The sequence below is a fragment of the Oncorhynchus tshawytscha genome, linkage group LG03, assembly GCF_018296145.1.
Source record: "Oncorhynchus tshawytscha isolate Ot180627B linkage group LG03, Otsh_v2.0, whole genome shotgun sequence".
Classification (NCBI taxonomy): Eukaryota; Metazoa; Chordata; class Actinopteri; order Salmoniformes; family Salmonidae; genus Oncorhynchus; species Oncorhynchus tshawytscha.
In genome coordinates, this window is record NC_056431.1 from 57,779,147 (window position 1) to 57,796,911 (window position 17,765).

At 42.6% G+C, this 17,765-nt stretch overlaps 1 protein-coding gene across 1 annotated transcript; it reads right to left on the bottom strand.

Annotated features, from left to right (window-relative positions):
• Positions 1–237: 237 nt before the first annotated feature.
• On the bottom strand, positions 238–13,586 carry LOC112239845 (coiled-coil domain-containing protein 138). The gene is made up of 13 exons (XM_024408245.2): positions 13,343–13,586; positions 12,864–13,030; positions 12,660–12,760; positions 12,190–12,473; positions 11,961–12,080; positions 10,457–10,534; positions 10,245–10,355; positions 9,812–9,967; positions 9,541–9,660; positions 8,970–9,156; positions 7,630–7,803; positions 3,029–3,167; positions 238–819 (listed from the first exon to the last, which is right to left on the bottom strand). The coding sequence occupies exons 1-13, from the start codon at positions 13,418–13,420 to the stop codon at positions 693–695; spliced, it is 1,842 nt and encodes a 613-aa protein (XP_024264013.1). The 5' UTR covers positions 13,421–13,586; the 3' UTR covers positions 238–692.
• Between the last annotated feature and the right edge of the window lie 4,179 nt (positions 13,587–17,765).

Here is a 17,765-nt window from a genome sequence, read left to right on the forward strand (position 1 = left end):
AGAGCCTTACTAAATTAACTGGTTCATGCACCCCCACAAGACCGTTCTCCAGCGCTTGCTTGCCAACACCACACACTTATGCAGGACTTTTATTTTGTGAGGTGATGAAGAAACTAAGCAGCAGAACAACATTTTAGAAAAGTCTGTATAATAATAGGCAAACTTTCCTATAAACACTTTGCCTGAAATTCCAAGGTGAACAGGGACCAACACCCTGACAAACCAGTAAAGTTTCAATTAGATGTTTTATTCAACATACTAACTAACAGCGCTCTTTACAGAGGAGAGATCAGAAATGTCTGTCAGTGTGATATTCTCCTCACCGTCACCAAACAGAACCATTCTGGACTTGTTAAAAACCTCCAGCTTTAGTCCATAACAAACAAACAGGTTTATAGAAAACATATGTGACATAAACTAATGTATTTCGTAACTATAAGACAGAGAAATCGAACACTGTTTCCCATAATTTCTTAGTTTATTGCTTTTAAAAGCTTCCTAGCGAAATCATCTTTACCTCAGAATGCATGAGACAAACATAGCCTCTCCCAACATGATGCTCATTTCATAGCAGATGGTAAACATGTTCAAAACAATGTACAATATATAGGTTAAGATCATATAAAAACATATTACAAAACTTGACAAAAATAAAAAGTCACCACCACAATAAGGTTATACATGTGAGAGTGTTATTTCAGATTGAGAAGTATAGAGCTAAGGTTCAATGACAAGAAGGTGAGTGTAGGGTCAGTTGTTCTGTGCATCTCCTGCAGCAGCAGATGAAGAGAGCAGAGCTCAAACAGCCGCCTGTTCTTCCTGTGAAAACCAGAAAACAGAGTGTATGTAACACTGAGTCTATTAATGATAGTATACCTAGCACCACATGTGTTGCAAATACACGGGATCTTGTAATAATCGGTCCTATATTCTTTGGTCCTATACTACTAGATATTCGTAGGTCCTATATTACTAGATATTCTTTGGTCCTATATTACTAGATATTCTTTGGTCCTATATTACTAGATATTCTTTGGTCCTATATTACTAGATATTCTTTGGTCCTATATTACTAGATATTCTTTGGTCCTATATTCTTAGGTCCTATATTACTAGATATTCTTTGGTCCAATACAGAGTTACAGTGCCTTGCAAAAGTATTCGGCCCCCTTGAACTTTGCGACCTTTTGCCACATTTCAGGCTTCAAACATAAAGATATAAAACTGTATTTTTTTGTGAAGAATCAACAACAAGTGGGACACAATCATGAAGTGGAACGACATTTATTGGATATTTCAAACGTTTTTAACAAATCAAAAACTGAAAAATTGGGCGTGCAAAATTATTCAGCCCCCTTAAGTTAATACTTTGTAGCGCCACCTTTTGCTGCGATTACGGCTGTAAGTCGCTTGGGGTATGTCTCTATCAGTTTTGCACATCGAGAGACTGACATTTTTTCCCATTCCTCCTTACAAAACAGCTCGAGCTCAGTGAGGTTGGATGGAGAGCATTTGTGAACAGCAGTTTTCAGTTCTTTCCACAGATTCTCGATTGGATTCAGGTCTGGACTTTGACTTGGCCATTCTAACACCTGGATATGTTTATTTTTGAACCATTCCATTGTAGATTTTGCTTTATGTTTTGGATCATTGTCTTTTTGGAAGACAAATCTCCGTCCCAGTCTCAGGTCTTTTGCAGACTCCATCAGGTTTTCTTCCAGAATGGTCCTGTATTTGGCTCCATCCATCTTCCCATCAATTTTAACCATCTTCCCTGTCCCTGCTGAAGAAAAGCAGGCCCAAACCATGATGCTGCCACCACCATGTTTGACAGTGGCGATGGTGTGTTCAGGGTGATGAGCTGTGTTGCTTTTACGCCAAACATAACGTTTTGCATTGTTGCCAAAAAGTTCAATTTTGGTTTCATCTGACCAGAGCACCTTCTTCCACATGTTTGGTGTGTCTCCCAGGTGGCTTGTGGCAAACTTTAAACAACACTTTTTATGGATATCTTTAAGAAATGGCTTTCTTCTTGCTACTCTTCCATAAAGGCCAGATTTGTGCAATATACGACTGATTGTTGTCCTATGGACAGAGTCTCCCACCTCAGCTGTAGATCTCTGCAGTTCATCCAGAGTGATCATGGGCCTCTTGGCTGCATCTCTGATCAGTCTTCTCCTTGTATGAGCTGAAAGTTTAGAGGGACGGCCAGGTCTTGGTAGATTTGCAGTGGTCTGATACTCCTTCCATTTCAATATTATCGCTTGCACAGTGCTCCTTGGGATGTTTAAAGCTTGGGAAATCTTTTTGTATCCAAATCCGGCTTTAAACTTCTTCACAACAGTATCTCGGACCTGCCTGGTGTGTTCCTTGTTCTTCATGATGCTCTCTGCGCTTTTAAAGGACCTCTGAGACTATCACAGTGCAGGTGCATTTATACGGAGACTTGATTACACACAGGTGGATTGTATTTATCATCATTAGTCATTTAGGTCAACATTGGATCATTCAGAGATCCTCACTGAACTTCTGAAGAGAGATTGCTGCACTGAAAGTAAAGAATAATTTTGCACGCCCAATTTTTCAGTTTTTGATTTGTTAAAAAAGTTTGAAATATCCAATAAATGTCGTTCCACTTCATGATTGTGTCCCACTTGTTGTTGATTCTTCACAAAAAAAATACAGTTTTATATCTTTATGTTTGAAGCCTGAAATGTGGCAAAAGGTCGCAAAGTTCAAGGGGGCCGAATACTTTCGCAAGGCACTGTAAATAGAGGGTTCTGCTGGAAGGTGTTGTGGGTCACCTCTCATTTACAGCCTGACAACATTCATCACAGCCTATACAGCAAACCATGACATCATCTACTGACACAATACCCAGGGGTTTCCAACTCCGCTAATGGTGTGGTGTGTGTGTGTGTGTGTGTGGGGGGGGGTCAGGTTTTGGTTCCAACCTAGCAATAACACGCCTGATTTAGCTAATCATGATTCTGAGTCCAGACTGAAGAACATGATCAGTTTGTCTCACCTGATCTTGGAGAGTTTCTGTAGGATGATGGAGAGTTTCTCCAGAAGAGGAAGTTCTAGTCTGGGGTTCTTCACAAGGAGAGCTGCAGTACGGAAGAACTCTTCAGTGCTGCAAGCAGACAGGAACTCAGACAGATACCCTGCAGAGAGGGAAACACTTAGATAGGTATACAGAAGGACGGACAGACAGACAGTTGCTCTGAAGAACCTTACGGTAACTGTTAACTGAAGACGATGTGGGTGATGAAACAACGGAAGCCATTTATTTTATATGGGGGGAGAGACGTAGGCGGGGGACCGGTGGGCGATGCGAGCATGGGCGAGAGAGGGTTAACAGGGCGGGACCTAAATTGGGGAAAGCTGAACTTCATGCAAATATTCTGTGATCTTGCGGTGTGATTGACCAATCGAAGCTCACTATAGCTTCCAGCCTCTACTGGATTGGCTATTGATGCATAGCACTATCTAGCATGCTTGCTAGCACCCACATGAGGGTGAAGCTAGCGTGGCTATTCAAATGATTGATGATAGTTAACAGGCACTGTTACACACAGGCAGACAGACAGTTCCACTGAAGAACCCTACACAGTCCTGTCTACTCCTGTTAACCTGCTCAGTCATCCCATCATCGGGCCTATAACTGTACAACCAGCCTCTGCTGCGAGCAGAATGGACCAGGAACCCAGCTGAAGAGTTCCAGTCCTAGTACAGATGCTAATCAATTCTACTCAGCAAACGAGAGTAAATCTACATGATTTCAGGTCAAGCACAGTCCATATTGTCAGTGTTAACTCTGTCTTACAGGTAGGCATAGATCTCAGCATGTTTCTCTCAGATAAGTCAAATCAGAGCCAGTCAGGCAGTATGGTAAAAGTCTGGACAGACTACAATCACAACCATAAGTGTACAGTCGTGGCCAAAAGTTGAGAATGACACAAATATTAATTTCCAAAGTTTGCTGCTTCAGTGTCTTCAGATATTTTTGTCAGATGTTACTATGGAATAATGAAGTATAATTACAAGCATTTCATAAGTGTCAAAGGCTTTTATTGACAATTACATGAAGTTGATGCAAAGAGTCAATATTGGCAGTGTTGACCCTTTTTCAAGACCTCTGCAATCCGCCCTGGCATGCTGTCAATTAATTTCTGGGCCACATCCTGACTGATGGCAGCCCATTCTTGCATAATCAATGCTTGGAGTTTGTAAGCATTTGTGGGGTTTTGTTTGTCCACCTGCCTCTTGAGGATTGAGTTCACAATGGGATTAAGGTCTGGGGATTTTCCTGGCCATGGACCCAAAATATTGATATTTTGTTCCACGAACCACGTAGTTATCATTTTTGCCTTATGGCAAAGTGCTCCATCATGCTGGAAAAGGCATTGTTTGTCACCAAACTGTTCCTGGATGGTTGGGAGAAGTTGCTCTCGGAGGATGTGTTGGTACCATTCTTTATTCATGGCTGTGTTCTTAGGCAAAATTGTGAGTGACTTTACCCCAGTCCTCAGCAGTCCAATCCCTGTACCTTTTGCAGAATATCAGTCTGTTCCTGATGTTTTTCCTGGAGAGAAGTGGCTTTTTTGCTGCCCTTCTTGACACCAGTCCATCCTCCAAAAGTCTTCGCCTCACTGTGCGTGCAGATGCACTCACACCTGCCTGCTGCCATTCCTGAGCAAGCTCTGTACTGGTGGTGCCCCAATCCCACAGCTGAATCAACTTTAGGAGACAGTCCTGGCGCTTGCTGGACTGTCTTGGGCGCCCTGAAGCCTTCTTCACAACAATTGAACTGCTCTCCTTGAAGTTCACGATGATCCGATAAATTGTTGATTTAGTTGATTTGGTTGATTTAGGTGCAATCTTACTGCCAGCAATATCCTTGCCTGTGAAGCCCTTTTTGTGCAAAGCAATGATGACGGCACGTGTTTCCATGCAGGTAACCATGGTTGACAGAAGAAGAACAATGATTCCAAGCACCATCCTCCTTTTGAAGCTTCCAGTCTGTTATTCAAACTCAATCAGCATGACAGAGTGATCTCCAGCCTTGTCCTCGTCAACACTCACACCTGTGTTAACGAGAGAATCACTGACATGATGTCAACTGGTCCTTTTGTGGCAGGGCTGAAATGCAGTGGATTTGTTTTTTGGGGATTCAGTTCATTTGCATGGCAAAGAGGGACTTTGCAATTAATCTGATCACTCTTCATAACATTCTGGAGTATATGCAAATTTCCATCATACAGAGGCAGCAGACTTTGTGAAAATGTATATTTGTGTCATTCTCAAAACTTTTGGCGACTGTAGAATATGTGACAAAGTCATTGATCCAACATGACACAGTACTTCTCATAACCAACAGAGAACTGCCCCAAAATTACTACACATTTCTATTTTTACAATCAACACTTTTTATTTTACTAGTTCAGTTGACTGAGAACACATACTCACACAAAAAAACACATACAAAAATGACCTGGGGGATTCAATTCAAACATTTATTTTCTCTGTGATAGGTTCAATAGGGAATAAAGGAGCAGAGTAATTTGTGGGGTAATTGTGCATGAAAAAGCAATCTGCTTTAGAGACAGCCTCATGGTGTTACTGTAGCTACTGTACTTTAGCAGACTGGCAGAGACCCAGGAGGTCCATCCCTGTTACTGTAGCAGAGAGCTAGACACCTCCATCTGGTCCCTAGCCTCTCCTCTCTTCAGGCTCTTTCAGCCTTACTGTATGTGGGACAGGGGAGAGAAACTTCAAACACTATGGGTCAGTGGTAGAATGGTCCATGTCCAGACTGATTTAGGGAGGAGGGGGTTCTCTTTATGGTCCCCCCTGATTCTCCCCCTGTCTCTATAGGACACATGGACTGGATTACTGTAATATAGCCTGAGAGCGTTATATGGGGGCTTTGCCTTGGGCACAGACACTAAGCAGGCCTACTGTAGGACAGGACACACACTGGGGAGAGGGTGACCTGCAGGTGTGAACCAGACCTCCAACCAACCTCTGTGTGTGTGTGTATGTGTGTGTGTGTGTGAGACACTACGCAGGCGTACTGTATAAAGGCGTCCGCATGCTTCCCATCCAAAACAGTTTGTGCACATACAACATTTTGTGACGTTTTTGTTAGTTTTGTCTTTGGGTGTTTGTGCCACAAAATGTTTTCTTGAGGCAACAGTAGGGGTTCTTCAGTGAAGTTTTTGTTGTCATTCAAAGAGAGACAACATGTTTTCATGCAAACATTTTTACTTGAGAAATACTGCACCAAACATCTTAGGCAAAAAACGTTAAAATTCATGACATTTCTAGTGTTATCTTAGATTCATTCAGACCATTTTGAGGAAATGTATACTGGCTATGGCGTCTCAAGATGGACAAACAGTAGTTTTGCCAGTTTTTTCTGATTATTTAAGCAAAAGTCTTAAGGGAGTATGCGAGGCACAGACGTTCACTTTGCCTAGCCGAGTTCTGCTAGGACCAAACCGAACCCAGTATGCAGTCGTCTTAACAGGGCAGCCACAGAGGGGAAATTGAGTCGACCTTCTGGTGTGAACTACATGAAGGAACCCAGCCATACCGAACTGTACAGGGCTCGAGGAGGCTGCATTGTAGGCAGACACTGAGCAAGCCTGCAGTAGTACAAGACAGGGGGGAGGTGTGTCAGGCGGTTTAGTGGTGACCTTCAGGTGTGAACCCCAACTCTCCGTCATGGCCTCACTCACACTCACCTCATTACTCCCCTGTAAACCACGCTAATCACCAGCTTTCCCCCTCTCCCATAAATCATAGTGGGGTGCTGAGATCTCCACCTGCCACACTAGACTTTAGTAGACCAAGAGCTTAGCTCTGCTCAGTGTCACACACACACACACACACACACACAGTGTGTGAAAACCTTGTGAAGACTTACAGAAAACGTTTGACCTCTGTCATTGCCAACAAAGGGTATTTAACAAAGTATTGAGAGAAACTTTTGTTATTGACCAAATACTTATTTTCCACCATAATTTGCAAATAAATTCATAAAAAAATCCTACAATGTGATTTTCTGGATTTTTTTTTCTAATTTTGTCTGTCATATTTGAAGTGTACCTATGATGAAAATTACAGGCCTCTCTCATCTTTTTAAGTGGGAGAACTTGCACAATTGGTGGCTGACTAAATACTTTTTTGCCCCACTGTATATATGTACACACAAAACACAAACACTTTGTTCAGTATCAGCCAATGACACAAATTAGTCAAACATGAAGCACATAATAGGAGCCTACTGTAACTGTACTGTTATGGAGAGAGTATATTGTGGTGGGAATCTGTGGGGTGTCTCCATACTCATGGGGCTTTGAGCTGCACTGACTGAGGGTGGCAGGTATCTTAGTGGTTAGAGCGTTGGGTCAGTAATCAAAGGGTTGCTAGCTCGAATCCCCGAGCAGACCAGGTGAAATCTCTCGATCTGCCCTTGGGCCAAGGCACTTAACCAGGGATGGCGTCAGTGGCCGTGACCCCACTCTCTGAGGTTGTCTCAGGGGGAGTGGGATATGCATTTCACACCACACACAGGTTACCTTTGATTAATAGTGAGAGAAGTAGTGTATCTATACTTACGTGACTCTGTGCTGAGCTGCAGTAGGATGTCTAGGGGGGTCTGCAGCCCCCCCTTCCCTCCTCGGAGCAGGGCTAGGAGGACAGACACTCCCTCGTACTGAAGAAACAGCCCCCGGACATCCACACACACCAGGTCACTGTGGAGGGAGTCCAACACCTGGGCTAGGATGTCAGCTGGAGGGAAAAGAGGAGTTAGGTCACACAGACAACCAGGACGCTGCCACTGAAATCCAACCCACATCTCTCTGCTACCAACACTTATCCCATCCCAGCTGGAGGCTCACCTAGACTTGGGAGATCAGTGAACAGGTCTGTCTAAAGCCCCAGGGATAAATCACACTGGCGCTGACACTCTGAATGTGACCCTGACAAACTGCTGTTATGTCTGCTTGCTCCTCTCTCCCCTAGTCAGAGCCGTACAGACAGGAGTAGTGGATAATGAACAACCCAGTATAAGCAGACAGAGTGAGAGTGGCTAGGAGAGACATCCTGGTTACTGAGAAGTCATCTTTATGGGGCCTGTGTCACTGATGATCTCCAGATACACAGCACTGTAGTCTGTAACTGGCCTAGCCAGGGGGCTGGGGGGTACACCAGAACCCCTCTGACCCAAAGCCTGCCTGCCTCCCTCTCTCTCTGGTCCAAACCCATTAAGGCACTGAGTTTCCAGAAAGTTGTTTTCTTTACACGACCCAGACCCACAGCCAAGTGTCTCATTCTAACCCCTTCTGTCTGTCTGTCTGTCTGTCTGTCTGTCTGTCTGTCTGTCTGTCTGTCTGTCTGTCTGTCTGTCTGTCTGTCGACAGGTTTTTATTAGTTCAGAGGTTTTTCTGTAGACGGTTAAAAGCTTTTTGGAGCCTGATACCTCAGTCTGACATGGTACTGATTAAAGAAATAAGAAGAAATATTCTTCCTATATGAACAAACCAGTTTCATGTCCATCCAGAGACCGAGCTGAGTCAACCTGTCAGAAGGCTTGCTCTTTGGGGGTTTAGGCTTGGGTTGCTGTTAAGAACTTGCTTACAAATGTATTTGTGAAAATCACAAAACAAATAACATTTGATTGGTTGGGATGGATTGATTGATAGCTGCACGGCTCTCTATAGAGCACAGTACTACAGTATGACTTACACTCACTAGAAAGAGACAACTAAATAAACCTGTATACATAACCAATGGAAAACCACACTGCCCTCTGCTGGGGACTTCACATAACTACACCAAAAACCAAATTGAGACATATCAAAGGATATCCCTTGGCTTTAGGAAGAATATAGAATTATTGGATAAGTGTTTGCATTAGACGTTGTGTGTGTATTTGTAGTGTAGCAGGGTTTTACCCTGGGTGACGGTCCTGAGGATGATGAGGGAGGACAGGAGACGTGTGTGGGGACAGAGGCTCCTGTACAGCGAGGGAGGTAGAGGAGGGCCCCTGGTCTTCAGAGGGCCACTGGGGTCCTGCTGCTGGGTCGGAACCCTGGACACCTCCTCCCCCAGACGTCGTAAAGTGGATGACAAAGCCACCGGCTACATACAGAGATACACGTACTCACAGTTAGTCAGTGGGAGTTCAGCATTGTGATCATGTTTCTGGCCTTGTGGTTCACCCTCAACATGTTGCTATAATACTACAGCATGAGATTCCAGTTTAAACATCAAGTAGTTGCCCTGACACTGCCAGACAAACAAACACACTCCCCGCGTTTCAGTTCTGAGATGTGTTGGATCCGGGATGGCATCCATGCTTGTTGTTGACTATCTGGGCTGGGAGTTTTCATTGAGAACCAGACAGAGATTCTATCCATTGGGGCTGAGCCTCTCTCTGTCAGTGCGATGTCTCTTCTCCAGACACACACACAGCCTGTTCTACATAGGGCTAATAAAACTTGATAACTTAAAGTTGTGTATTACCTGTATGCTGTTGTCTATCTCTCTCAGGCTCCAGTATATAAACTTGATCAGGGACAGGGTGCCAGAGGGGTCTGGTGATGCAGAGGACTGATGCAGCTGCTCAACCAACAGAGGCAAAACCTAGAGACAGGAGGTCAACAACAACACAATATAAACAACACATTATAAACTACAAAACACTGGATCAACACAAAGCCTGGGACATCATAACAAGATAAACACATCGCGTAATAAGCCAAAACGACCCCCTGGACAAGTCCAGTTCTCCCACCTTAGAGCACCTGTCGAGGAGAGAGACCACTGGTGACGTGTGCTGCTGACCCTGGGCTGTTCTGCTGTCTCCTGCTACTGGAGGAAACGTCTGTCTGTCTAGAATCCAATCCAATAGCAAAGCCAGCAGCCTGAGAGGGGTGGGACTTACACTACCCTGCAGAATGAAACAACCAGTTACCAGTATGGGTAGAGTCTGGCCATGCTAAATTGTGTGTTTTCCAAACAACCACATTGACAGGAAATTGGACTTTATAAGATAGTTAGAAACAACCACCACCACTGTTGATTAGAATAATTACGGTACCAGTCTATGAGTCTTCATCAGGGAGTATGTGTAGGGTTAGGGCTGCATTAGTTACAATCACAGTTAACACAGTAATAACACTAGTAGTTAGTACCCACCATTCCCAGTGGAAATGCCATATACACACCTTGGCTGGCTTGGAGGTGGCTTTTTTCTCAAGTTTAGAAGGTTTGGACTCAATGGCCTTCTGACAAACGTTCTCTCTCCCCTTCTGTGCCATGGAGTATTCATACTTCCTCTAGAGAGAGAGAAAATCACATGTAAATTAACAGACAGTATGTATAGGGGTTGAGGGTCTAAATAACACAGGTCTATTTTGCTTGTTGTGTGTCTTCCTACCTGAAGGTTCTCTAGCCGAGCCTGGACCTTCCTGAACTGGTTCTCCAGACGCTTGTTCTGCTCACTCAGCTCATTCAGCTGAACACAATACAATGATACAATACAAACAGTTAAACACTTTTATTCAGAGCAACTCACTACACAAAGTTCTAACTAAGTGATCAATCAGAACCAGAGCCCTTTCAGAAAGTATTCACAGTCTTGAGTCAATAAGTATTCAACCTCTTTGTTATGGCAAGTCTAAGATCAGGAGTAAATATTTGCTTAACAAGCCACATAATAAGCGGCATGGACTTCCTCTGTATGCAATAATAGTGCTTTATTATTTATTTATTTAACTAGGCAAGTCAGTTAAGAACAAATTCTTATTTAAAATGCAGCCTATCCCGGCCAAAAACAGACGACGCTAGGCCAATTGGGCGCTGCCCAATGGGACTCCAAATCACGACTGGTTGTGACGCAGTCCAGGATCGAACCAGGGTCTGTAGTGACGCCTCTAGCACTGAGATGCAGCGCCTTTGACCGCTGCGCCACTCGGGAGCAACATGATTGTTGAATCACTACCTCATCTCTGTACCCCACACATACAATTATCTGAAAGGTCCCTCAGTTCGAGCAGTGAATTTCAAACACAGATTCAACCACAAAGACCAGGGAGGTTTTCCATTGCCTCACAAAGAAGGGCACCTATTGGTAGATGAGTAAAAAAAAATCATGGTGAAGGTATTATTTACACTTTGGATGGTGTATCAATACACCCAGTCAAAGATACAGGCGCCCTTCCTAACTCACTTGGCGAAAAGGAAGGAAACCGCTCAGGGATTTCACCAGGAGCCCAATGGTGACTTTAAAACAGTTACAGAGTTTAATGGCTGTGATGAGAGAAAACTGAGGATGGATCAACAGCATTGTAGTTACTCCACAATACTAACCTAAAAGTGAAAAAAAAGGAAGCCTGTACAGAATAAAAAATATTCCAAAACATGCATCCTGTTTGCAACAAGGCACTAAATTATTACTGCAAAAAGTGCAGCAAAGCAATTAACTTTGCGTCCTGAATACAAAGGGTTATGTTTAGTGCAAATCCAATACAACACATTACAGAGTATCACTCTCCATATTTTCAAGCATAGCGGTGGCTGCATCATGTTATGGGTATGTTTGTAATCGTTAAGGACTGTGAAGTTCTCAGGATGAAAAAATGTACTGAATGGAACTAAGCACAGGCCAAATCCTAGCAGAAAACCTGGTTCAGTCTGCTTTCTACCAGACACTGGGAGACGAATTCACCTTTCAGCAGGACAATAACTAAAGGCCAAATCTATACTGAGTGATATATATATATATATATATATATATATATATTGTACGCACGTCACACAGACATACATACATACCCACATATATATATTTATATAAATATACATACATATACTGTGCCTTTGGAGAGTATTCATGACACATGATCTTAGGTTAAAAGCAGCCAGCTGAAGCAGATGCTTGCCTGTTTCTTCATGTTGTCATTGAGTTCCTTGATGGAGTTGAAGCTGGACTTTAACCTCTTGTTCTCTCTGGTTCTCTCGCTCAGCTGCTCCTGTAGCTGACTCGCCTCCTCACTGCGGCTCTGACGGAATACAAACATTTTCAGAACTGCTCACACAACGCACTTTTTAAAAAACTGTGAAGAAGAGATCATATTCAACCTTGAGGGATTGCTGAAGATGTGTGTTTACCTCCTCTTGCTGTAGCAGTCTGTTCTCTCTGTCCTGGAGCTGGGCCGACCACTGCAGCTGGCTCAAACGTTCTGCCTGTAATTGTTGGTAGATGTGCAGCATCTCCTGGTAAACCTGTCCCATCACTGAGGGGCAGGAGGGGGAGAGGACAGGGGAGGACTGCTTCTGCCTCACCCCTCTCCCCCCTTTCTCCCCCCTCACCTCCTCTTCTCTGGCCAGGCCTATGGTGGACTCAGTCTCTCGGGAGCCCAAGGTACGGGCCAGGCTGGAGGGCAGGGTCACATCTGAAACAGAAGAATTCATACACTGTTTTTTTTTCAAGTGTATTCAGTTTGAAGAAAGCAGTATTGGTATGATTAATATGATTATTATTAATATGAATATAATAACTTTATTATCAACATAAAAACAATGCATTCTCTTGCTACATCTGTTGAGACATGCTGAACATAAGAAGACCCGACACACACCTGTCTCTGTGTAGTGGGTCTGTGTGTCCAGGAGAGGGCTGAAAATATAGTTCTCACTCAGGTCCTCCTCACTGTCATCCCGACTACAGTCACTGTACAACCTGGGTAAGCAGACAGGTACACGTCAGTGGCATATGGTAGCTTGGCCCCATCAATTATAACACAAGGTGTTGGTCTGACAGAAATGCCTGGAGAAAGACTGACCTGTCTGGAGGGTTGGTGACAGCCTGGAACAGCTCCTGTAAGGCTCTATTGTAACTGCTCATCTCCCTGGTGGTGGTGCGTCTAGACCTGGGGGACTTCACAACTCTCTGCTGCCCACCATGGTAGTGTCTTCCACTCAGCGCAGGTGCTTTCTGCTCTGTAGAGACCTGTCAAAAGGCAATAATGAGCTATAGCATGTTCAGTCACTGAACAACCTAGTACTAGTAATAACAAGCCAACTAACGTTCGCTAACTATTTAGCTAACTAACTAAGTCGATAACGTTAGCTAGCTATAGTTAGCTGGTTTGCTTCTTCTCTTGGTAACGACTCCGAGTGATCCAGCTAGCTAGCAAACACAGATAGCTAGCTGGAGCACTCGGGGTCGTTACCAAGGGAACAATCAAACCTGCTAGCTAGTTACTGTAAGCTAGCTAAATATTTAGCTAGTTTGCTTGTTAGCTGTATACACATTACTAACCCGTTTCCTTTCCAGATATTTCATTTTCAGCCTCTCAACCGTAACGTCCAACTCGCTCCCTGACGATTCGTTGTTCATCTTGAGGTTTCACACAGATGTATTGTTTTTCAACAAACTCCAAAAGCAGTCAACTTGTTGTCAGTTTGAATTATGTGCATTTTTCCTAAACCGGAAATGAAAAACCTACAGGTCTGCTGTCATCCTGAGGGCGGCGCCATTACACAATACACACATACCTATTCTGACGTTGTGCTCGTGTTGCAGTTTGAGGGACCGTCACTGCTGTTGTAGCCTTCTGTGCTCAGTGCTTGGATGAATCTATCAACCTGTTCAAGAACCTGTTCCACATTCTGTAAAATAATACATTCACATGCATACATTATTAAGATACTGTTAAGACCAGCTATTATTTGCCTCAGAATGATGTAAAATTGTATTAGTTCCTCACCCAGATGGTATTTAAATGCATATAGGTTAACAGTGAGATATGATTCATACTGTATGAATCATAACATAACTCATCTTTAGACTGATATAGATACATAAATACCATCTGGGTGTGGAGGGAACCATAGTATGAGGTAACAGAACCATCAGAGTGGAGGCACGTTCTGTTGGGGAGGCATCTGATGGAACTCTTCCATAACACCATGACTCCCCTCTTTCTGGCATCGTTTTCTTTTCAAGAGAACACACTGTATCAAATTAACATTTTCAAATCTTGTCATTGTGTTGTTTATTTCAAAAACAAATCTCCTTACATTTGCCTCACAAACATTACCCTCTGTACTTACAGTAAGAAAAGCATTCATACCATATTCTAAGTTTATGAGTGGGAGTTAAATAATCATTATTCTAGCACCTCCTCTCTTAATGACACACTTATTCGCCTACTGTGCCTCTGGATCAGAGCTCTCTGTGCTATGGGTGGAGGACAATGGTGGAGCAACTTTCTCAGCTCTCTTTAATCAGCTATAGAGATCTCTGTATTAAGACACAGAATATAAAGCACCCATATGGCATATAACACAAAAGTTGCACTGTAGAAGTGGAATATCTAGCTTATTAACAACACTGATTGAGTATCATAATAACTTTAATCACTACTTTTGTAGCATCAACAAAAACAATGATCACAACAAATATTGTTTGGAGAATAAGTCAAAACTTTTGATATGTTATATTTCAGATATGTCTACTAGCTTGGGGAGGTTGGTAGTTATAGAACAGACAGAAACACCATGATCAGCTATTCTAAGACCTTGCAATGATCGAGGCTGATGGTTTAAGTCCAGAGTTTCATCCTACAGTTTAACCAGTTTCTGTCTGTTCATTTAAACATCGTCCCTTCAATGTCATTAAACACTATCCCGACTACGACAGTAACCCAATCAAACATCAAGGAGATGATGACCTCATGGCTCTCTATAAATAGACTCTTATGGATCTGAGGTCCTCTTAACTTTCCTCCAAAGCTCAGCAATGTGCCAGTCCCATTAGACTGACCTGGCTGGAGTGTCCATTAATCTTGGCAGAGTATTACAGGTCATTTCCTCCGGGTAAAGATTTAAAGTCTGTGTTTATTCTGTTGATAGTCTCTGATCTCAGGCAGTCGGATGCTATCCCGGATCCAACACAACTCTGAACTGAATGGCGTGCACATGCTTGTGTGTGTGTGTGCATGTAACATTACAACAACTTAACATCGTTATTAACCTATAGAAGTACGAGATCGCCATCCCTGTGACCGGGTATGGTTACTCTTGAAATTCCTTCTGTCACTAAAGATTTACAGTGCCTTCAGAAAGTATTCACACCCCTGGACTTTTTCCAAATTTTGTTGTATTACAAAGTGGGATTAAAATGGATTTCATTGTAATTTTTTGTCAATGATCTACCCAAAATACTCTGTGTTGGATATTAAAAACAAAACATTTGTAAAAACTTTATAAAAAAATAAAACACTCATATTTCTTGATTAGATAAGTATTCAACCCCCTTAGTTAATACATGTTAGAATCACCTTTGGCAGCGATTACAGCTGGGAGTCTTTCTGGGTCTCTTAAGAGCTTTCCACTCCTGGATTGTACAATATTTGCATTCTTCTTTTTTCAATTCTTCACGCTTTCTCAAGTTGGATGTTAGTCATTGGTAGACAGCCATTTTTAAGTCTTGCCATAGATTTTCAAGCTGATTTAAGTCAAAACTGTAACTAGGCCACTCAGGAACATTCAATGTTGTCTTGGTAAGCAACTTCAGGACATCCAGTGCCTTCAGAAGTATTCACACCCCTGACTTTATCCACATTTTGTTGTTTTACAGCCTGAATTTAGAATTGGTTAATATTAGATTTTGTGTGCATGGCCTGTACACAATACTGTCAAAGTTTAATTATGTTTTTAGAAATGTTTACAATTTTTAAAAAATTAAAAGCTTAACTGTCTTGAGTCAAAAAGTATATAACCTCTTTATTATGACAAGCCAAAATAAGTTCAGGAGAAAAAATATACTTAACAAGACCCATAATAAGTTGCATGGACTCACTCTGTACAATAAAGTGTTTATCGTGATTTTTGAATGACTACCTAATCTCTGTGCCCCACACATACAATTATCTATAATGTCCCTCAGTTGAGCAGTGAATTTCAAACACAGATTCAACCACAAAGAAAAGGGTAGTTTTCCAATGTCTTGCAAAGAAGACTACCTATTGGTAGGTGTGTAAAAAAGCAGACATCGAATATCCCTTTGAGAATTGTGAAGTTACATAATTACACTTTGGATGGTGTCACGGATCCCTCTGGAATTTTCATTACGCACACCTGTCCCCTATTCCCACTGATTAGTACTTGTATACGTGTGCCTTTTGGTTTCCATTGGGCTGTCCATTATCGGTACAATGTGCCTGTGAGTACCTGTGCTATGTGTTTCGTGCCATTGTGGATTGCGCAGATGATTACAGGTCTCATCCCGTGTGTTAATCTTTTTTAATTTTTTAAAATTTATTTCACCTTTATTTAACCAGGTAGGCTAGTTGAGAACAAGTTCTCATTTGCAACTGCGACCTGGCCAAGATAAAGCATAGCAGTGTGAACAGACAACACAGAGTTACACATGGAGTAAACAATTAACAAGTCAATAACACAGTAGAAAAAAAAGGGGAGTCTATATACATTGTGTGCAAAAGGCATGAGGAGGTAGGCGAATAATTACAATTTTGCAGATTAATAACACTGGAGTGATAAATGATCAGATGGTCATGTACAGGTAGAGATATTGGTGTGCAAAAGAGCAGAAAAGTAAATAAATAAAAACAGTATGGGGATGAGGTAGGTAAAAATGGGTGGGCTATTTACCGATAGACTATGTACAGCTGCAGCGATCGGTTAACTGCTCAGACAGCAGATGTTTGAAGTTGGTGAGGGAGATAAAAGTCTCCAACTTCAGCGATTTTTGCAATTCGTTCCAGTCACAAGGAGCAGAGAACTGGAACGAAAGGCAGCCAAATGAGGTGTTGGCTTTAGGGATGATCAGTGAGATACACCTGCTGGAGCGCGTGCTACGGATGGGTGTTGCCATCGTGACCAGTGAACTGAGATAAGGAGGAGCTTTACCTAGCATGGACTTGTAGATGACCTGGAGCCAGTGGGTCTGGCGACGAATATGTAGCGAGGGCCAGCCGACTAGAGCATACAAGACAAGTCGCAGTGGTGGGTGGTATAAGGTGCTTTAGTGACAAAACGGATGGCACTGTGATAAACTGCATCCAGTTTGCTGAGTAGAGTGTTGGAAGCAATCATTGTGCGCGTGTGTTATTTATTCAAGTTACTCTTCGCTTTTTTGTTTTGGGTTTCTACCCTGTTTTTTGTTACGTGTTTGTTTGGTCTTCGTTCCCGTGCCTTTACACAGCACGCCGTAATTTGGGCTTAATAAAAAATATATAGTACGCATTCCTGTGCCTGTCTCCCGAATCTCTTCATACCAACGTGATAGTATCAATACACTCAGTCACAACAAAGATACAGGCACCCTCCAAACTCCAATGCCAGAGAGGAAGGAAACTGCTCAGGGATTTCACCTTGAGGCCAATGGTTACTTTAAAAAAGTTCGAGTTTATTGGTTTTATTGGAGAAAACTGAGGATGGATCAACAACATTATAGTTACTCCACAATACTAACCTAATGGACAGAGTGAGGCACTAAAGGAAAACGGCAAAAAATGTGAATACAAAGAGTTATGTTTGGGGCAAATCCAACACATCACTGAGTACCACTCCTTATATTTTCAAGCATGGTGGTGCCTGCATTTTGTTATGGGTATGTTTGTCATCAGCAAGAATATAGTTTTTTTTAGGATGAAAAGAAAATGAAATGGAGCCAAGTACAGGCAAAATACTAGGGAAAAACCTGGTTGAGTCTGCTT

Bases quoted from the DNA above. Each gene is read 5' to 3' on its own strand.
- LOC112239845 (XM_024408245.2), bottom strand. From the start codon at position 13,420: ATGAACAACGAATCGTCAGGGAGCGAGTTGGACGTTACGGTTGAGAGG. The intron at 12,474-12,659 runs GTGTGTGTCGGG...CTTCTGTTTCAG, and splicing joins GACCCACTACACAGAGACAG to ATGTGACCCTGCCCTCCAGC. The intron at 9,157-9,540 runs GTAATACACAAC...CTCTGTATGTAG, and splicing joins AGATAGACAACAGCATACAG to CCGGTGGCTTTGTCATCCAC.